Source organism: Petromyzon marinus, chromosome 4, assembly GCF_048934315.1.
Source record: "Petromyzon marinus isolate PM22_M1 ecotype Great Lakes invasive population chromosome 4, UKy_Petmar_22M1.pri1.0, whole genome shotgun sequence".
NCBI classification, from domain to species: Eukaryota; Metazoa; Chordata; class Hyperoartia; order Petromyzontiformes; family Petromyzontidae; genus Petromyzon; species Petromyzon marinus.
The window spans coordinates 22,445,037-22,467,380 of NC_133670.1; the positions used below are offsets into that span (position 1 = coordinate 22,445,037).

The 22,344-nt window shown below is 43.2% G+C and overlaps 1 protein-coding gene across 2 annotated transcripts in view; it reads right to left on the bottom strand.

Annotated features, from left to right (window-relative positions):
- LOC116938270 (uncharacterized) overlaps positions 1-20,522 on the bottom strand; it is a 57,036-nt gene extending 36,514 nt beyond the window's left edge. Inside the window, exons 1-10 of one of the 2 annotated variants that reach the window (XM_032945369.2) lie at positions 20,255-20,522; positions 16,740-16,925; positions 15,672-16,240; positions 14,901-14,921; positions 14,559-14,618; positions 8,650-8,703; positions 7,854-7,898; positions 3,320-3,346; positions 1,541-1,585; positions 499-543 (exon numbers count right to left, since the gene is read on the bottom strand). In XM_032945369.2, the coding sequence (XP_032801260.2) occupies positions 499-543; positions 1,541-1,585; positions 3,320-3,346; positions 7,854-7,898; positions 8,650-8,703; positions 14,559-14,618; positions 14,901-14,921; positions 15,672-16,240; positions 16,740-16,923 (1,050 nt within the window). In that variant the 5' untranslated portion in view covers positions 16,924-16,925; positions 20,255-20,522. Of the gene's footprint in view, positions 1-498; positions 544-1,540; positions 1,586-3,319; positions 3,347-7,853; positions 7,899-8,649; positions 8,704-14,558; positions 14,619-14,900; positions 14,922-15,671; positions 16,241-16,739; positions 16,926-20,174 lie in introns of both variants that reach the window. The other variant, XM_032945375.2, reaches the window with a different exon arrangement.
- Between the last annotated feature and the right edge of the window lie 1,822 nt (positions 20,523-22,344).

The following is a 22,344-nucleotide window of genomic DNA, read 5'->3' on the forward strand; positions in this document are numbered from 1 at the left end:
CTACTCTTCCACACTAGCCAGACGTCTTTGAAGAGCTAGGAGTACCACATTTCACCCCACCACACGTGACCTGCCGATCGACTGACTGTGGTGTTCCAATTTAAACTACTGATTGGACAGAGGTGAGAGGATTTAGGAAACTGCCCCAATGTTTCAACTGTGGCGCTGGGAGATGGAACCACTGCCTCTGGATTGCAAGTCCGGTGTGCCAACAATAACACCATGGCGGCATTCTTTCGTATTGAATTAATTTTTTAAAAAAAATCTTGGTTTCCATTGCACATAATTGCATTTGATGCTACGGTGTCACCCCAATGGGAGACAGGATGAATTGCTGCTATACTGCGCTTGTCAGAGGGAAATGAATCGACTCAAGACGTAAGGAAGGGGACCTCTGACCAAATCCTTTGCGGTCACTCCTGGAAAGTGACCCCCACCCCCCTCGCTGATTGTGCTAAGACACGGGGGAGACAACGTCATAGCCCCCCACACACTGACCTGGGGACCTCTCATCCCTCTGGGCCCAGCTGGGCCCTCTGGACCCTGTAAATAGTGGAGAGCAAAGAAATGCATCTGTTACAACAACAATAACGTCAACAACAGTTTGATTTTCTTACCATGGTTTGTTATAGCTCATGTCAGCCTGAAATGTAAATACTGCACTGTGAGGTTTTAATCTTCAGTGTATGAGACGCAGATCTGTTGTGTCCTCATACGAATTCAACAGTTTTAGATACCCAGCTGTCTGCTTTTAAAAATAAATTAAGTCCATCGGCATATTGGCTTTGCAAACCAAAATTATTCACCAGTATTTGATAAGCAAGATAACTCTGCAGCAGTTTAAACCTTGTCGGTCGCAACGAATGCTGCTGGATAACATTGGTCTATAAAGCCAATAGGTCAAGGGACTTTTAAAAAACGTGGAGACAGAAGAAAGTTGTGTTAACATATGATTTTACCCATAATGCTCCTCAGTAACGTATCATGAGTTTTAATACATCGCTTTAAAATCAGCCCTTATGAGGGCAAATTGTGTCCATGTCTCCCATACTAAAGAATGCCGTGAAGCATTCCTAAAGACCAATTGTACGATTAGCACGGTTGGCTATGTATGATGCAAAAGAAGCTTAACATACACACAGTACATTGAGCAGTACATATCATTGAGCAAACATTAACATACAATTTCTACTTTTTTAATCAACCTCACCGTAAAAAACATGAAAATAATTGTAAATGTTAGTGGCAACTTTATAAAGAAAAATATAAGCTTGCAAAACTTTGTTTGTGAGGTGGTCTTTATAAACGAGCCATTTAAGCTACCAACATATTGCTTTTTGAGCGTGTGACCTTTATTTGCGGGACATCTTTAGAACACAAAATTGTGCTCTGCCAGAAACAAACAAAAAAAACCTCTTTATTCATCAACTTTGCTTTTGCCACATTTTTTCCGAGGAAGGTCGCGCCGAGGTCATCACCAACACGATCATCGGACGCAAAAGAAGGGTGCACAATGAGATGGGGGGGGGGGGGCACTCACCCGATCGCCCTTGTCGCCAGGGGCCCCACACTCTCCCCGGTCACCCTGCTCTCCACACACGAACACGGACACACGCACACACACACCAGGTGACACGCTTCACCCAATCAATCTTACCAACGATCACCCACGTGCAGGTGACCATCGTAAACTCGTTAACCCCTGAGATGACATTCCGAAGACGGTGAACTTTCCCTCCTAGGCCTCATCGCTTTTAATTGCCAGGAGTGAGCGTGCAATTGGCTTGTGGCTGTTTCGGCAGGAAAACGCGTAAACACTCTGAAATGCAATTTCGCACAAGACAGCCTATGCCTCGAGGTTTTTGTTGTATTATTTGAATATCAGAGTATCCGCACCTCCGACAGTCACGATTTGGCTACGTACGGTGGAAAGAAGTTCAACATACATACGTATGTTTAATGTGTATGTTTATTGCACACATTAATACATACGTACGCATGTTTAATGCATATGCTTAATGTACACGTTAAACATGCTCTGGAATTCGAATCTGCTGTTTCTTCAAGTCAGTGTTTGTTAATCATACTCCAAATTATTCAAATGCAATGTCATTTGAGCGTACTATATTTGAAAACATAGTAAAATCATTACTTGGACATATTTTATTCATTACGCTGATAGGATATTAGATTTCATGCAATAGATGCATTTATTAATCATGCATGGGCTGTTAAAGCACATCACGGAGTATGTTTGTGCAGTTTCTTCAGCATAGAGAAAGCATTTGCCCGTAGAAAACATCAATAGTCATGGCAAGAATACATCATCTTTAAACACGGCCAATAAAGACATTGACTGATCACGATGGCTGGTATGTTTAATAAACCTTCCAACACGCGGCATAGAGGTCAGAGGGCATGAACACTCAGAGCTGAATGGTTACTTGAAGTCAAGTGTATTGGTTTCATTTCACGGTCAATGCAATATTATGCAAGCGTGGGACATTAGTAGGCATGGCACGAACATTAAACGACAAAAAAAATCACGGGTTTTTTTTCACGTTTGTTTTTTGTTGGGCGAGATTAAGCTTTGTGCACGAACACATTGACACGGGCAAACAACAGGACCATGCCCTGTTGCTTAGCATCCTGGGCTCTGTACTGGGAGTTGCACTGTACGAACGTGCAGAAATGAGTATCGCCGTTCCGTACACCGCACTGGCACGATCACGACGGCGCTTTGTGCAGACTGTGAATCGTTCCCGAGAAAGTTACGGAGTGTCATTTGTTTTCCTTGAACAAATCCGCAACACTGCCCGGTTCATGAGATGGGGTGATGTATTGTTGCAGCAACTCCGACAAAACAGACTTGCAGTCGGCGAGAGTTGAGAATGCTCTTAACAAGCTCTCGTTAATTGTATTGCCCATTTAACCACGGAATCAATGTAATTAAGGAGGACACTGAAACAATATATACGTTCACATTTTTTTAAGGGAATGGTTGCTTGTAGGGATAATTTCATTGCCTTTTTTTAATGGCACAAAAAAATAAATTCATTATTTGGCTCACTCACAACACAGTGAAGACTACGAGTTTATTTTGTACGTTCAACTTCTTTCGCACCGTGCGTAGCCAACCGTGCTAATCGTAGGTGCGAAGTTTCATAGAAATAACATTTTAATATATGTAAACAAAACCGTTTATATTTGTGTTCATAGCGTATGTTCAACATGACTGTTCAGAGTATAAAACGGAAATATATTTTTGAAATATCAGAAACAAAAAGTACTTAAGAAGCAACTAAAGTCGTGACTTTACCTTATCGCCTTTGTATCCTGGTCTCCCCTGCAAAGAAATAGCACAGGTGAAACAAAACATTTAACTTCTATGTCAATTTTACTGCTGAATTAAAGCCTTCCAATGCTGTTTAGGTCACGGGGGTTTGTTGAACCACATTTCACCACGCTGGTCAGTGTGAGTCCATCAAGGGTAAGGGCCCACGACTGGTTCAGTTAAAAATTATAATTTCTTATCTAAATTTAATCTGTAATTTTTTTGCATTGGGGATTGTTTTTTGAGCAACATCACCCTTCTCCACTGACTCTACCACGCGGTTCATCCGTGCAATTTTGTAGGAGAATAAGTTTGCTGCCTTTGATAGTTTTTGTGTGTGTGGATAATCATGTCACAAAAGTATGTGTGGTGGCTACAGTAGAGAGCAGATGACAACCACCTGCATTCCTCGAATGCCGGCTAAAACCCCAAAGTGTGGTGGGGGGGGGGACATATTATTATTATTATTATGAAGAGGTGTTAGCTTAACCCGTGGTGAAGATGCTTTTCAAAGTAGCGGATGATTATACGCTTTCACACAAATGAGCCCTTCCAAATGACCCTTAGCACACAGTGCAAGCGACCGTGTTTCCAGGAACTACTTTTTTCCCACCTGAACTCTTGTCTCCATCCCATTATTTATTATTTTATCGTCCAGGAGTTTAATCAATTTTAAACATTCTGTTTAATAAGAGCCACTTGGACACATTTGTAGGGTCAGTTCTTACCCATAACATAAGACTATTAAAATGGCTTCGTTCAAGAGTCTACGATGTTACGATGAGTCATGGTGAGGTCATATCTGGTAAAAGTTTATGACGTTTGCATAATTTTTCTGGACAAAGCTTGATCTGTAAATCTCAATGGTTGATAAATTAACTGTTGGTTCCTTTGCCTTTATCATTTTGTTGTGAATACTATATTTTAAAGAGCAGTTTTGGGAATTTTTTTTATCCAGCATCAAAACACAAACATTTTTTTAAAAGTACAACAGAGTGGTGTGAGTAAGGGATAGAAAGCGTGTATTTTAGTGCATAAAACGTACGAATACATTACATTTCGAATGAGATGCCTTGCTCAATTAAGGGCGCTTTATTTGAATAAAACACATGTTGAAAATGGAGACGATGGTTCAAAATAATACACACACATCTTGTAATGGCTTTTAAAAATATTCCGCTTGTGTTTCGATCAAAAGTTGTGAGTTTTTGTGTTTATTTTTTATTTTATTATTTTCTATCTACGTGACTTTACCGAAAGAACCAAAGAATATGAATTCCTGCAGTCACGAAAGCTTTCTGTCAGCACAACATTTTGGCCCCAAATGAAGGTATTTAGGAGGCAGTGGAATGAGAAGAGGTAGATATATAATGAATATAAGTGGAATAAGTACATATTCTATAAGGAAACAACAGTGCTAAATTAATTACATACAAATAAAACGAGTTGGCAGGTAGGTATAAAATATAAAAAAAATATATAAATTGCAGCAACAACAACAAATTATATATTGGTTCAAACTGATGGAAATATGTAAAATGCATTTATTAACATTATTATTACATTATAGACAGTCAGTTGAAGTTCCTTCTATTCGGAGGGAAGAGGAAATTAGACGAAGACACCCATTGCATTCTGCAGGGTTAAGGCTGCACTCATTGCTCTGCATCCAGTGTAACAGAGGCTGGCAATCGCACTCCAACATGCGATACATTCAATAATTGGAGTGAAGCAGCTTCTTACGCCTCCATGCCAGTAGAAAAGGGAGTCGGTCAGGTTAAGTTGTTTGTTGCCTTCGCTGATGAGTCAATGTTTATAGTAAATTAGAATTACCAAGAGAGGTGACCCTGATATGTGAACTTACTGCACCCACTTCATAAATGGCCCCAATTTGCCAAATTATGGAAATCTCAAAAAGTCCTTTGCTCAGCAATCGAGGAACAAGTCAAGGGTAATGATGCCTAGCTTGCACGTGTTCAAACATACCCCAACATTCACCACAAGCATTGTACTTTGCTCCATCCACTCAATACAACGTTGTTTTCTACATTGACAATTTTCAGCTTCTTTGGAAATGCTTCCAATTGGTAAGTGGGGTGAAAGGTCGCAACCTTTTAGGGTCATTACTGTATGTCTCTGACTGAATGCCCACCATTGCTTCGGGTGGAAAGTTGAAAATGGTATATTCTTTACAGCAATGCGGATAATTTTACAGCTAAGCTGTATACAATGTCACTTGCCTGGGGCTGCCTGGAATATTTAGCATTCTGAAATTGTAAGCAAGCTTAGATCTGCCACAAAATAGAGTTACAATAACAATCCCCGGATCTAATATGATATAGGGCTGCAATGTGAGCAGATCCAATTATCTGTGTTGTTATGCACGTAATTCTCCTTTTATCCGAGTGATCAGGTACGACTAAACACAGATAAAAGGATTAATGTTGCATAAAATCCAGGCACTTCTCTTACCCGTGCAAAGGCTTTGATAATAGTGTTCCATGTGAGGACACTTCTGGGTGATTTGTTTCCGCAAAGAATGGATGCATTTAACCAACATCTCTGGCTACTCCTCTTGTCCACACAATAATCATAAGAACAATGTAGCACGTAGATGATGGGACGTTGCTGAGACCTCTAACGGTTTGTGGATAATAGGTGTGTGGATAATAGGACATTAAAAAAATACATATATGTATGCCACTTTCTCAATAACTACCAAATGCCAGATATGACATGAAGCACAAACATATCCACTGATAAATATTTGGAGCAAACTCCACGTAAGAGTGTGGTCGTTGGATATGCGGTATAACTTGAAGAGAAAAGAAACCCAAGGATTATGATGAACATGAGTCCATCACTTCATAAATAAATAGGAAAACTGAGTAATGTTGTGCAAAACATGTCACTGAAAGTTACAAAAAAAGTATAAACAAAACAATGGCAAAGTCACAGCCAAAACATAGAATTCTAGATTTGAAGCTTTCGTGACTGCAAAGATCCATACTCTTTGGTTCTATTCGGTAAAGTCACGTAGGTAAAAATAAAATAACAAAAAAATCACGACGTTTCGGCCACAACACAAGTGGCCTTCATCAGGTGAAGGGACTGGACTGTCCAGAGGACAGCGTTGGAGTGAAGACAGCAAGCCCAGGTCGCGTCCTTTAAGATGTGTGGGAGGAAACAAAAACAACCCTTGACAAAGGAATTAGCATAACAATGATGTACTGGACCGGCACGGTGGTGGGGGGGGGGGGTTACATAATGTTGGTGTGAAGGGAAATAAGCTGCTGTGAAAGTTTGGGATACCACTACTTGAATAAATATACTGTACCATTAAAAATTAGTTTAATGTTTGGTTTGATTTAGAACATCTTTCCAATGATTGCTTAATTTGAAACCATCCTCTCGGTTGAAATTGTATCTGTGTTTGTAAATCTGAATTGCCTCGTGGACAAATCTCTGATAAAAACCCGTGGGTTTGCAGAGAACCTTGGTATCAGAGAAAACTATATCGTGATCACCCACAGCGTTGTAACAGTGATCAGCTACGGCAGAAGAATTCGTTCTGCCGTGTTTCAAATCTGATTTGTGCTCGCGAATTCGGTCAGAGACATGTCGTTTCGTCTCCCCGATATAGCAGTCACCACTGTTACAACGCTGTGGGTGATCACCAACATTATGTAAACTCCCCCCCCCCCCTCCGTGCCGGTCCAGTACATCATTGTTATGCTAATTCCTTTGTCAAGGGTTGTTTTTTGTTTCCTCCCACACAGCTTAAAGGACGCGACCTGGGCTTGCCGTCTTCACTCCAACGCTGTCCTCTGGACAGTCCAGTCCCTTCACCTGATGAAGGCCACTTGTGTTGTGGCCGAAACGTCGTGATTTTCTGTTATTTTATTTTTACCTACGTGACTTTACCGAATAGAACCAAAGAGTAAAGACATAGAATGTGTGGAGATGATGATTAAGTGGAAGACAGAGCGAGGAGTCAGTGGATTTTTAACTGAATGAAAAGTTTGGCGACAAACCCTTGCTGCTTTACTGGCAATACCCACCCGATATTCAAATACTTTATTGAAGAAAAAAAACTGCATCACTTGTGAATGCAACTGGCTGGCAAAATGTATCCAGCATACATGGACCGACAGATGAAACCCACACGATTAGTTGAGCAATTTCTCCTGAGTCCAGAGTCAAAACAACATACAGTACTCAGCTTCTCATTTCCCCTGGATGAATGAAATCGAATGATACACCGAAAATAGAAGCCACTGATTGATGGATTTTATTTGTCTATGCGGGTAAGAAACATTCAGCCTCAAAGCTGATTTATTTTTTATAAGTTAAAACCCACGGAGAATGTTGGTGAAAAAAAAATTGCCAAAATGTGTTTCAGTTAAAACAAAACAGGGCCATGGTGAAATTTCAACACGTGGGTGTGAGTAACTCATCCATAGAAGTTTTGGGCAAAACACCTGCTCGCTCAGCCATGATTACCACTGGCACCACTCACCTCCAAGCCACTGGCTCCTGGACTTCCATTAAGTCCTGCGTCTCCCTGTTAGAAACAAACATTCACGCTATTAGGCAAAAACCTGCAAATTCTGAGTTTAGGCCCGGTAGGCATGTGTGCAGTCACATATTGTGCGTACGCTACGCGGGTGAGGAAACAGAGGGCTAGGCACGTGTGCAGTCACATATTGTGCGTACGCTACGCGGGTGATGAAACAGAGGACTAGGCACGTGTGCAGTCACATATTGTGCGAACGCTACGCGGGTGAGGAAACAGAGGGCTAGGCACCTGTGCAGTCACATATTGTGCGTACGCTACCCGGGTGAGGAAACAGAGGGCTAGGCACGTGTGCAGTCACATATTGTGCGAACGCTACCCGGGTGAGGAAACAGAGGGCTAGGCACGTGTGCAGTCACATATGGTGCGTACGCTACACGGGTGAGGAAACAGAGGGCTTAGGAGGCGGCCACCTACCTCCTTTCTTTTCTCTCATGCTGTCCATTCCTCCCAAACAGTTATGATAATCGAAGAAAGCCATGCACTCTTTTATTGTCAATTATTACCTCTCCTAGTGCTCCCTAGGCTGCTCAACACGGGCCACCATGGCTGCTTGCCCCCATGCCTTGCCAACTTCGATATCAATCCTATGCAGCCCGCCAATGTGGTTTTCAGGTCGTACCGCGTGTGCTTCGCTCTCAGCGCTTGGGAGCTTCTTTGGGAACTGGATTGAAGCTCCCAGTAATAACTTTGTTATGACTGACTCTGTGTGGTAGCGGTGAGTACTGTGTTGTGCTACCTTGCTCCCTTTAACGCCAGGTATTCCATCTTCACCGGCAGCACCTGGCTTGCCCTGTAGAAAAAGAGATAATGCAGGATCATAATAATAATACAAATCGCAGTATCCTCTGACACGACACTGCGCCACAATGTGTTCATGCTGCCAAGTCAAGAATCTTCGCTTCACCCGGTAGGAATGCGCCAAGGTATGAAAATCCCCTCTGCAAGGCAGACGTGGACAAGATGACTTAACAGTGACAGCTGCAATTACACTTGAGTGTCAGTTGATGCCACGTTGCAACACTATCATGTCAATGTATTTATGTATAAATTTAAATTAGACGTATAATCTGAAACAATGTGCGTTACACGTGCATAGCTATGGATTGCTTATTTTTTGTTTAGGTATATTCAATTGATTCACATCTCTGTTTGCGTTAATTTATTTGTCAGAGGTAACTTTCAAGTAGACTTCCGTTGAATATATTATTTTCACCTGTAATAAAAAAAAAAATACACACTTGCCCTTTTTCTCTCCACATAAAAATGTATTTACATTCTATCATCCAATGGACTTTCCAGATCAATACTTGTTGAAACAATTCTGGAACGGTTTTAACCTTCATGATCTGAAAATTCCATAGGCCGTTAGACCAAAACATTAATTTTTTTGTTGGACAGATACATTTAAATCTGTTTCTTTATTTTATGATCAACATTGCTCCACAAAGAAACACAAAATGAGTTTTATTTAATCTCAATACTCAAATTAGAAATCAAAGTAGCACTGCGTGTGTATATAAATATAGAAATGTAGTGTGCTCAAACAGAGACAAAAAAGGTCACATTGACCTCATGTCAGACCCATTTTTGAGGACAATTTTTTATAAGTAATTAATATTAGGGGTTTCAATATTGAACATGTATACGCTGTAATAAATACGAAATTATTGAAAACAGCACGACCTCGTGATAATTATAGCAATTGGGACTGAGCCACTTACGATCAAAAGGGCATCCGCCCACCATATTCTGGCACAGAGTATTTTTTAATATACTTTCAAAAACATTGGAAAAAGTGTGTGTTTAATTCAGAACTATACACGGGATATACTTTTTTGTGGGGAGTTTTTTTTTTACTTCCCATAAATTCACGCGAAACAAAAAACATATCTTGACAAAGCATTTTTGTCTCTAATCTCAGAACTTGTTTTGCAACTTTACATTAAAAAAATTTGCAAGCAAAATGTATGTATTTTATTTATGCCAGTTCCTGCCATGGTAGCAACAAGAGGCAAAGGCTCTCCCCTCTGGCCAGAGAGGGCCCGACACCGCGTCTCATTCCTGTCTTGTTGCTACAAGCCGTAACTGGAGGACGACGTGAAATGGGTCGACAGGGTGAGGCCGTCCCTGCCTGCTGTCAAGATTTATGAGCCCCCCTCGGGCCAGAGACCCTTCAATAGGGAGGCCAAGAGTCAGGAATTTCAAAATGATCTCGGTCCAGCCTGCCTCCTGTACACTCTCACTTTTTTTAGGCTCCTCTTTGCGCTGTAGTTGTGAGCATGTGACGACTGAACCCAAACGAGGTCCATTGGAAATTACCTGTGGTTCCATTGTGTTATTTAATCGTTTTATGTCATTTAAAAAGAAAATCCATGTTTTGTCATTGCCTTGCCAAATACTCTTTTGATTCATGGAGCCGTGGCGCAGTGGTTAGCACACGATGCTGTTCCTGGCCGCGGCAGAAACTGGTTATGAGTTATATCTGAACTAGTGCTTATGATACCCACTACATTAACACACGCTGACTGGCATGGGAAAGCCTTCATTTAGCAGCCGATTGACAAAGGGATGAAACTAGATAGTCCAATTTTACGCAAGGTGAACACGATCGCTTTCCTTTATAATCTACAGCTACAGCTTACAAGAAAACCCTAGACGAAATAAATACATTTCTTCAAACACTTTGTTCTATGTGTGTAAGACATGTTGTGAACAGATTCACAGCAACAGACAACGTGCACGAAATGCATTTGCTATAAAAATTAAACAGAACCTTCTCATTTCAGATTGAGGTCAAAGCATCCATCAGTGGCTATCACTGACAGTGGATAAAAAAAGGGAATTAAGAAGAAGACAGCTATAATTTCGCCTGCAGCTCTTTCTGAAATACATTTTACAAAATCCCCACGGAACACACCCAATTGTAAGGCACATTTTGTCACGCACTGCAGAACAGTGAACAACATTGTTAGCGGCTTCTTGGGAAGCGTGGCAAGACTTTTAACTCCAAAGCCCACGACAGTAACATTGGATTTTAATAATACCATGACGATAATCATTTTATCGATATATACGGTTTCAGTTCAGTTTGGTTCAGCATACAAATATTAAAGGTCACGATTCACTACGGCATTTTTTAGGCAACAGTTGCAGAAAATAAATTACTATGTGCAGCTATGGTAACTTGGTGTGACAATGGCATGGGGTTACAGAGCTCTATCTGGCCAATGAAAACAGAGTTTGTTGAACGGTGTGTTTGATGAAAAATTTAAAAGTCTACAAATCACACAAACGTAGTTAATTGGAGGTTTATATGTCAGTTGCACACTAGGGTAGCAGCAGTCAGATGTGGTCAGATGTTAGATTACCAGTGGCAATTTCCAGCAAGGATTCCCCTAAACCATGTGTCATGGTTTTAACTCATGCATAATTTTACTCTCATGTATCATGGTTTTAACTGAACACAATCAGGAGGTCCAACTTGCCATAGTCATTTGGTTGTCACTGTCATCAGCAGATACCCACAGAGACCATTAACACATTTTAAATGTTTGAATTTACCCCTCTTTCAACAACTGTTACGAATTAATCAGAAAATTTTCCGCTTAACTGAAGTACATTGAGGCGTAAAGAGTGATGATGATGTATTTCAATGGGTTCTCACTCAGTCATATCCAAATTCACCATATAAAGTGAAGCGTCATGGGCAGAATTATCGCACTCCACCCAGTCCATTGCATAAACCTCCCCAAATCCATTAAGCCATCTCTGTGTGACGTCACATGACAAGGGATGAGTGTGCGCACCTATGAATATAGTAAGGCCAAATCTGAATCGGGACAACTTTGAGTAACTTCAAGGGGGTCTTTTGAAGTCCCCTGTGAATCACACGGCGTGTATATTTGGTTGATACGCCGGTAGTAATAACAAGGGCTGTCTGGCGGACTCAAACCACGAACCTCTGGACCAAGGGTCGGCAACCAAAATAACAAGAAGAGCCATTATTTTTTAATTCGGTGGAAACCCCCCCCGCCACCCCTCAATATTTCAAGAGCCGCAATACGATGCGGTCCTTCATAGATGACGTCACGACAGAGTCCTTCAAGAGCCACATGCGGCTCTGGAGCCGCAAGTTGCCGAGCCCTGCCTGACACGTGGCTCTCAGTGAGCCGTGGCACCACCCCGACAAAGGCCCTTTGCAAGAGCTTGCATGGCTGCATTTTTTTCCACTCAATAAAAAAAATGCCCTTTTCATCATCTGTACAAGTGGTGAACGATATTCACGTGTATTTTTTAGGGACTGATTTATCGTATGCAAGCGGTCAATTGTAGAAATTCCCGAATCAGAATCTGTATTTATCCTGGAGAAATCCGATGAGCTAGAAAGCTCTTTTTCACAGATGTCCAGTCGGGGCGGGTCATAAAGTTACAACAACAAAGAATTATACATAAATAAACTATAGGATTGCAAAGTGTGGGAAAGTTCAGCTTTATTGTGCAATTGATTGGCCCCCAAAATGTCCATTCACTCTGAACGTTGTGAGAAATGTATGTAGATGTGTAAGAAGGATCATGGGTTTGTAATTCTTAAAGTCAGTTTTTGTCTGGATGTCTAGTTCTGTCTCCAGCTCAACTATGTAATGTTCACCAATGTCTACGTGTTGTATGATGACATACAGGAGGGGTACTGTTCACACCTCGTGATTTTTAGCACTCTCTGCTCCATCACCTTCCCATATGACATCATGGATATTGGATCCGGAGCTGCTGGGGGATTGCGGGCCGTGGTTCAAGATTTTCACCAAACATCACTCCGCTGGTCAATGTTGGTTGGTGAAGGTAAACACATTTGGGTACACCTCCCGCTGAGGATACAATTGGCTTGGGTGCTCCTGGCCATTATATATCTACGCAGGTTCTAAACGCTCTCAACTTCAAGACAGTACTCCTTCGAATAACAATGTGTCAGATTATATAAACATTTGAATATTCTTCTTCACGCTTGCCTTTTTTTATCCACCTGCCCATCCTCAATTGATGAGTTGTAATTAATGTGCTGCCCAAATCAATGTTCAAGTAAACCTAGAGCTTTGTGTTACTGTTATTATAATTGCCTCAAATTCTGTCGCAAATCCTCAAGAGCAGAAATCGCTCTTTAGATTTTAAAACATTCTAACCGACGATGGAACACAGGATTTAAACTGTTAACTGAATACAACAAAGCACTAAATTTGAGCAGTCTGTCCAAACAACTACCCAAACCAAAATAATGAATAGGCAGCAATACCGATTGTTAATGGTACATATCCTGTCTTAAAATTTGCAAAAACAAAAGCTAAATTCACTCATAACTCTATTTGAATGAAAGTGCAGTTTTTAACTTCAGAGGCTTATATTTTGAGTGAAATCACGTTGAAACTAAATATTATGTACAGCCCCAGGGTGTCAAACTGCTGAATTATAAAATTCCGTTAAGATTCGCACCCATTACTAAAAATGAGTTTCTCGATTATGTGCATCGTCTGCCAAAACACCGAAATACCTGGGTCTTGTAAGGATGTCTGCTTTACAGTATAGTGCAGGTGAGCAGATTAAATCATACTCAAGGGCAATGTGGCAGAAGGCCAAACAACAATCAGACGAGATGCTGCCTATATTCTTGGTTCTTTCGGTAAAGTCACGTAGAAGGGAAACAATAAAATAATAAAGATATAAAACAATAAAGTTCTCACGACGTATCGACTGCAACACAAGCAATCATCATCAGGTGTGAAAACCACAGCAAGAAAGTTTTGCCAGGCAAATGGCTAAATGGAAGTACATAGAGATGCTGCCTGTAAAGTTTAATCCGCAACGCGTGTGGCTACATGTTCAAAGTAGATGGTCAGAGTTGTATTTTCCAAACACCTGTACCAACTCCTGCTATTAATGCTATTATTTAAATTATTTCCCAAAGTGCATAGTGTCAATAAGGCTCCAATACCGCACAGAAGGTATGTTAAGTGTAGGCTTCTCCATATGCTGACGCGCTGGTTCGCAGGAATGCATTTTTAATCATGGGTATTTTACAATCATTGTTTGTTTGGGAAATATATTGTTTAATTATGATACCGTCTATACATACCGACCTATTCTGGCATACCATGGGCACCGTCACCTAATCTCTTCTGGCGCCTCTTGCTGTCACACTATACTTGCACTGCTTTCTTTTTATTCACGTGTGTTTATGTTACTTGTCAAATATCTAGTTTGTTGTGCAATTTTCCTGAAGGGCCTTGCACGCCTTCTCTGTAATATCGATGTCTTTTGTTTTTGTCTCTGCTGCTGCTGCGGTGGTGCTCACACACCACGGATCTTCCTTTGCAAAAATTGCCAGGCAAATGGCTAAATGGGATCGAAAGATGCAACAAATACAATAATACAGCCGAAAAACCCTCAAAGCCGTGGCCCTGTTACTTGTAATGGATTTTTCATCACGTGAAAAGGCCATCAGAATGAGGCGGGTTTCAATGTTCAAGTTTGGTGAAGTTAAAAACAAAAAAAAGAATGCAAATAAACTTCTGTGTGGCCACAGCGATGCAGAAATGTCACGAATCCAGACATTCCGGGAAAGAGCCTTGCGATATTAAAACATTTTTTTCTCACCTGCAAACCCGCGGGCCCACGCTCTCCCTTCTCGCAAGCGCATTTAGCCGGGGCGGCGCACTGCAGGTGAACACGAAGTCGTGCAGTTTAATTGGATGTCACATGAAGCCTCAAGAGTTTACACATTGCGCACATGGTCAACAACATTTGGCGGTGAAAATATTACATTTTTCTTCTTTGGTTCTTTCGGTATTATTATTTTATTCTCATTCTACGTGACTTTACCGAAAGAACCAAAGAAGATGAATCCTTGCAGTCACGAAAGCTTTAAATCGAAATATTACATTTTGCGGAGAAGACTCGCGTTGTATATGATACAAGCACAGAACGTAAAGCACTTACCCCTTCTGATGCCAACAGAGACTGGAATATAAACGAAAGACAAGGGTTAACAAATCGTCCATTTGTTTTACGTGACATGCCCGTCGATGTGACATTGATTCGTTTCGCGTACAAAACATTTGGAGAGATGTGTATTCACGCCGCCGTGCAACTCTGCGCACAGATCCCTACGTGGAAACTTCACCACCATCGTGTCGCTTCAGGTGGCGAGGGGCTAACCCTGAGGCATTTTTCCAACTCGGGCTCCACACTGAGTACCGAGGCTGACAGCCTGGTATGTCAGGACGTCAGCAAATCAAGGCCCGGTGATGAATTGCAATTACCTTCAGATTTAAAGCATCGAGTCTTCTCTAAGATTAATTACCGCTTCGCAAAAAAGTTCCATTTGACCGTCCCGCAAAGCCCGATCGTGGCTAAAGGCGTGAATTTTTTTACGTGAAAAAAGCAGCAAATTCTCAACCATTTTCTGAGCGAATTCTAGAGTCCCGTTCTGAGAGACCACCTTCTGCCCTGTTTTTTTTTCTTTTCACAGACTGAAGCAATATATTTTTTTTTCATGCAGATCTCCGCTCACCTCAAAACTTTACTCGCAAAGCGATATATTAGGGAACGCACAGCAGTGGCATCCTCCAAGAGCACTCACTCAAAACGTAACCTTTCTAAAGTAATGCTCAACGGAAACAAGACGTGAGGAAAAACATATCTCTCGTGTCCTCCTAATTCCCATCCTGCAAATAAAAACAAATGGGGGGGGGGGGCTCCCCCTCTCACCATCTCCTTGAGGAGCTTGTCCATGACGCCGCTGTCACGCATATTGTGCACGTAGCGCGTGGCCGGCACGCTGGCCAGCAGCCGCAACTTGGCCGCGTTCGCCGGCTCTTCGGCGAGGCCGGAGAGGCCCACCACGAAGAGCCGCACCCCCTGGTTCTTGGCGTCGGTGGTGGCCGCCACGATGTCGGGATTGCGCGGGTGAGCCTCGCCGTCCGTCATCAGGACGGCGAGCATGACGCCGCTGGTCCTGGACTCGCTCAGGAACAGCTGCGTCATGTTGGTGATGGCGTAGGTGGTGTAGGTGCCGTGGCCGATGTAGCCCATGGGCTGGATGCGCGAACGGAAGTTCTGGGGGCCGCGCCAGTCGTTGAAGCGCTGCTCCATGCGCACGCTGCTGCTGTACTGCAGCACGGCGATGCGCCAGCTCGCCCTGCGTTCGCCCGGCACGTGCTGGTGCTCGAGCCGTTCGGAGAAGTCCAGCACGAACTTCTTCTCCTCGGCGTGGTTCACCGCCTTGGCGCTCTCCGAGCTGTCGAGCAGGAAGGCCACCTCCACCGGGCACGCGCCGTCTTGTGGCGGCACAATTATGGTGAAGTTACGCGCCAGGCGCTGTAGCAACCCTCAAGTCACGGTGCTTTGATGCTGCCCGAATGGCGGATGAAAATTGAGACTTACCGAATGGTCATTGCGTGTTTTGGAACCGATGTTGGTTACCTGGAAATACTATTAATGCACCCACAATTCATCAATTTAAGACTAAAGTTACGTTCTTTTTTAATCGAGTGTAGCTAAATAATGTCCACTTCTTGCAGATTTATTTACAAAATTGTATATGTTTTAGTGCCAGGTCTGCCTTGCCCGAAACAAATTGCATCGCAATGAGTGGCTTTGGCCAATTGCAATTAAATCAATGAATTCCCCATACTAATTGACGCCAAAACCTTACACATTTAACAACATCAGAATACATTCCGTTGCATGTCCAAACAATCTCTTGAAATGTGTCCGCGTGTCATTTGAATGTCCTTCGCGTGCACCACCACCATCTCCAGCGCTCCTGCCCATTACCTTTTGATTCATCGTTGAGCAGCAGCTTTTGCCGCGCCCGCCCTCTGACCCGTGGCAGGGAGGCCCTGTCCCCTCTCTCCTCGTGCGGACTCCCTGCCGCTGGCCACACCACCACCAGCAGCAGCACGCACAGCGGCACAAGCAGGCAGCGAATCTCCCCGCGCAGACTCGCTCGCCCTCCCATTGCTGCAGCGACACAGACAGCGTTGGTTACGCAAGTGAAGGTGCTGTCCGGGCTGTGACGTGAGTCTCACGGTTCGACTCCAGAGGCCCCCTCTGGTTATTACAGACACGCACGCGCCGTCTGCTTCCGCGGTGGGCGTTGAAAGATCTTGTGAAGTATTTTTTGTAGGAGTTAGGCCATTGTGTGCCGGCGTCATTGGTCCAAATGTGTCAAACTTGAAGCAATCACTCAATTGGGATTAAACATGCCAATCCTCGCCCCCCCCCCCCCCCTGCTGCGAAAAGTTGGCAGGACCGTCCAGGAAAAAGAGTCATGACTCCGTGAGTTTTCCTGGATAAACAAGCACAATACAAAATTGAGAGTTATGTGGCCACCTACTGTAGGACTGGAAGGCCATTGGTAACGTCTTCTACATCCTGCAGATCATATTACCGTGAAGGTTTCACAGATGTACGGTATTCTCTCTGATGTCTTTTCGGGTTATGCTGCGTGTTGCTCGGAGACATACTGTATACTGCTGGTTGCGTTGTTCAGTGAGATGTCCAACGTTTCGCTCCATGTGCTGGGGAGCTGAAAAACCTGTGTATGTGGAACTTACTTTTTACACCGTACGTAGTCAACCATGCTGATCGGAGGTGCGGAGGAAGGACAACAAACTAACAGGTAAAACTCAAAAAGCAGTTTTGAAGAAATTAGTTTTCAATCTAAATTTAAAAGTGCACAGCTCCAGTGGCTTCCTGGAGCTATCTGTCTTCGTTCGATGGTCAGCCAAAAATCGCTGCTGCGAGGATGGACCGGAGTCCGCGTGATGGTTTATGCCCCTTGACGAGATCAGCGAGGTATTGTGGTTCATTGTGGCAAGCACTTTGTGTGTAATGAGCACGACATTATAATGTATTCGTTCGGAAACCAGAAGCCAATGCAGCTCGGAGAGCAATGTACGGAATGTGGTACAGGCTCAAAAAAACACATTGGAGGCCTAGCCTGTTGGCATCCTTGATATCTTATTGCATCTGGTTTTTTTTTTACTCTGTAAATTGCATATAGAAATTATAAATTATAAGTTTATTTTTTCCATCTGAGATACGAGCAGTGAATCTCAAAGGGTCTGTGCTTGTTGAAAAAATTGGTTTCATGCATACTTTTGTTTATTTGACTTTGTATATATTACTCAGGGCAATTTCTTCTCAATGATCCTCATCCAACAAAAAACGGCAAGGGCTTCTGCTTTTGCAAAAAAGTTGTAGTTTGTTCCCTCTCCATTTAAAAGGATGTCATCGAGTACGGAATTACTATCGGTACTACATATACAAAATGAAGCCACGCTCATTCCCAATACTTTTTTGTTCAACAAGTCCTCACATAGGACTGTTTGGCCATTTCCTTTCTTTTGTGTGTGTTAGAGAGAAAACAAAGAACAAGGAGAAAATACTCAGAAATCCATAATGGACCAACAAATAATCCCACAACCTCTACGATATAGCCATGTGTGCGATCGTTTTGCACACGTGCCGATCGATTTGTCATCCGCCAACCCACCCCCCGCCCCGCCTCAAAAAAGCATTGGAATACCGGCGTGCGCGACAGGAGGAATTGACGTTTAGCGCAGGACCCTGGCTAGGGTCTATCGGCAAACCGTTTATTTATAAAGGTCGGGTTGCATGAACTCCACGCCGTGATCTGCAATCGCCCTTGAGCAACTCTGGCGCGGTTCAAACGCCGCACGCGAATCCCCGCCACCTCGGCGAGAGAGGGGACACGTTTGTCTCTGATGGGTCTGTCGGCCGTGCAAGGGTTGACCGCGCACGGCGAACATAGCTGCGCGCGAGTCCACGCCAGAACTGTCACTCTGTAGCCACCACCGGCGAGGTGGCATCGCTTTAACGGGCCCAATGTCCGTATGGGGCGTGGGGGGGGCGGTGGTCATTTTGCAGTGAGTAATGCGACGACCGTTTGATAATGATTGATCAGTCGGTTGTTTAAAAAAAAAGTGCACTCTGATTCGCCGTAGCAATAAATTGGTGAGACTAAAGTGGTGCTACATTTTTAGGGGTCTGGTTCAAGGAAACTCGGCAATGCTGTATTAGAGCAATGCATGGACGTAGCCAATGTGTCTATGCCTTCAAACGTGCAACCTTGATTTGCCTTGCATTTTCTGTTGCTAAGCAGTAGGTGGCATTTTTTTTCGAGTCATTATGCATGTTACTGGAACTTCATTCGCACCATTCGTAGCCAACGGTGCTAATCGGAGGTGCGAAAATTATTCACTCGGAAGCGTACAACTTTAACTTTAAAAAAATATATATATCACGCATAGCATATGCCGTAATCACCTATACATCCCACAGCGCATTTGCTCTGTTAGCCGTAAACAGTGCAGGGCTGCGTTGTAACGGAGAGACAATTGCCTTCTAATGCGCGGCACCACGCCGCATAGAGCAAGCACGGCCGCACTTTGTAAGCCGACGTTCTCCGTGCTACAAGCGACTGGTTGGTTCACTTTTGCTTCGATTCCAAGCAGGATCCGGGAAGCTCGCCCACACCCTCACGAGTTCCCGAACCACTGAGTGGTTTTATGAAACCTGCGCCTTAACGTGCGACTCGTGCGGTCGCCCTTTTGAGGGAAGAAAAGCACAGACTTGCAAATACGAGGAATACCCCCCCCCCACCTGCCCCCCACCGAAAAAAATATATGTGGATGTCCCTTCGTCAAATTGAAACAAATTTGGGGGTGTCCGCATTGCCTCTGCGACATCACAATACGACACGTATAGGTATTCTGCTTTAATCGCTTCTTGCAAAAGTTCAACTGCAAGTATTTTTTTTTAAAGCTACATTCGGTAGCCAACGTGAACAAACTTCCAAAAAAAAAACGAAAGTTAAACAATGAACACGCCTCACAATAAAATAAAGTTGTCAAACAGACATCGCTGGCATAACATTTAACATTCAAGTTTACAGCACCTTGAAGAACACTTGCTATTCACACTTTTCTGACCCTTATCGTGCAACTTATGTATTTCAAGTAATAATGCACACTTTACGTCGTTGTTAACACATTGCAGTATGTAGTTGCGTTATAGACTGCCTTAAAATACCGCTGTTGGCATATTCGAAATGCCTTAAGCTGAAATACATTATACTTTATAAGAAGTTAACGTTTCGTGTAAAGCCCCGTTGCGCGAGGGCAAATTGTAAAAAAAAACGCGTACAGTTACATCGTAACAAAGTTAACAATAATCTTAACTTACCAAAGAGATTATTTTATGAACACCAGTGCAACCGCGAAATATTTCGCAGAACGTCTGCAGCCTGATACAGCGCCACTCACCTGCAGGCAGGCAGGTAAGTGAGAAGATTGTGTGTGTGGGGGGGGTGGGGGGCTGACCTGTGCTCAGCAGTGATGTGTGTTTGCATGCGGGGTGTGCATTTAGGAGTGGGTGTGTTAGTTGGGTCTGGGTGTACGCTTTGTATGAGCGTGTCTGAGCGTTTGGTTATCCCAGAGTGCCGTGCTGTCGCACACAGAGAACCTCCCTAGAGGGGGGGGTGGTGGTGGGTTGGAGGGAGGAGGGGGTGAGGACAACTCTACTGGATGCAAGTTAACAACTCTGCCTTGCGGAGGTCTTCCCACACTGGGACAGATGCCCACTCACGCATTTGTCTTTCCCTCTGGTTTTAAAATGTATGCTTCTGCGGCTTAAAGAGTGGGAGGAGTTCTTTTTTTTTTTGGGGGGGGGGGGGGGACAAACAAAAACGAGTTTCTGACCCACCACGGTCGTTCCCTTAGAAAGGGAATTCCCACTGAGCCGTGGTGCTGGTGCCGTGAGCTGGCTGCCTATGTGAATAATTTGCTACTGTGAAACAATTGCAGCAAGAAAATGTGAATGGATTTACAATAATTACATCTTTGAGAATAACAACGGACAAAATGGGCTGTGGGGAGACAAAGCTGTGCGCATATATTTATATTCTTGCTGCAATGGGCCAATGGGTAGCACACCGGACCAGCAATCCAGAGGTCGCCGGTTCAACCTCCCAGCGCGACATTTTAAACACTCTGGTTGCGGTCTCTCTCTCTCTTTGCTCAGAAGGGACATTGCCTGAAGCGTTAGCCTGTTAGATTATATACGTTTTCCATTGTATATGTTTACTGTTCAAACACAGTGCTGCTGATAAATGCAATGGTGGGGGGGGGGGGGAGTCTCTCAGTCCTTATACACAAACACAGCTTGGCGTGGTTAAATACACACCGGTTGCAGTGTATAATATTAAACAAAAAATATAATATGATGCATTGATATTAATGTGCAAGGCAGCTTTTTTTGTGAATGGTGTTGGTGGATGAAGTATTGTCGGCCTGGACCTTAGCCTCTGGTACATGTAAATACAAATTAACAGCACAGATTCTAGAACAAATGAGAAATGGGCCGAGAAAGCTTTCAAATTAGAAAAATTGTCTTCTCCATTGTTCGCAATGTCTTGCTCGATTGTTGAGAGATCAATAATCGTCACAGACATTCATTCGTGGCTCCATCCATTTAGTGTCCGGTGCCTTTATGCATGCACATTATGCCACGCTTTCTCTTCAGTCGTATTGATTTTCTTTGCAAAGTTGTTAGATATTTATTTTCATTTTGTAATATTTCCCTTCGACTGACCGACATTTTGTCCGGAGTAATTAGCAAAAAAAAATATTCTTGTAAATCAATTCACATTTTCGTTGCAATTACTAAAGAAAAAAATGCGCGAATACATGCTATATTTGATAAGAAAAAAACAATACTACTCATTCTGTTCGCATGCCATTTAGAGGTAAATTGTGTTTCGTTTCACGCCACCTTATTCCAGCTGTTCTCTCTCGACATTTGTGAAGTTGACGCGGATGTCGCCATGACGTCACCCTGCGGTGACACTCCGGGCGGTGACGTAGGTCCATCGGTGAGCGTGGTCGCCGCTCGCTGCAGAGGTTCACGGTTCCGACTTCAGCGGCTGCCCTGGTTATTATTGACGCCGTCCGCTTCTCCGCCGTACGTTACATACAGTGAGGGGAAAAAGCATTTGATCCCCTGCTGATTTTGTACGTTTGCCCACTGACAAATAAATGATTAGTTTATAATTTTAATGGTAGGTTTATTTGAACAGTGAGAGACAGAATAATAACAACAAGAAAATCCAGAAAAACGCATGTCAAAAATGTTATAAATTGTTTTGCTTTTTATTGAGGGAAATAAGCATTTGACCCCCTCTCAATCAGAAAGATGTCTGGCTCCCAGGTGTCTTTTATACAGGTAACGAGCTGAGATTAGGAGCACACTCTTAAAGGGAGTGCTCCTAATCTCAGCGTGTTACCTGTATAAAAGACACCTGTCCACAGAAGCAATCAATCAATCAGATTCCAAACTCTCCACCATGCCCAAGACC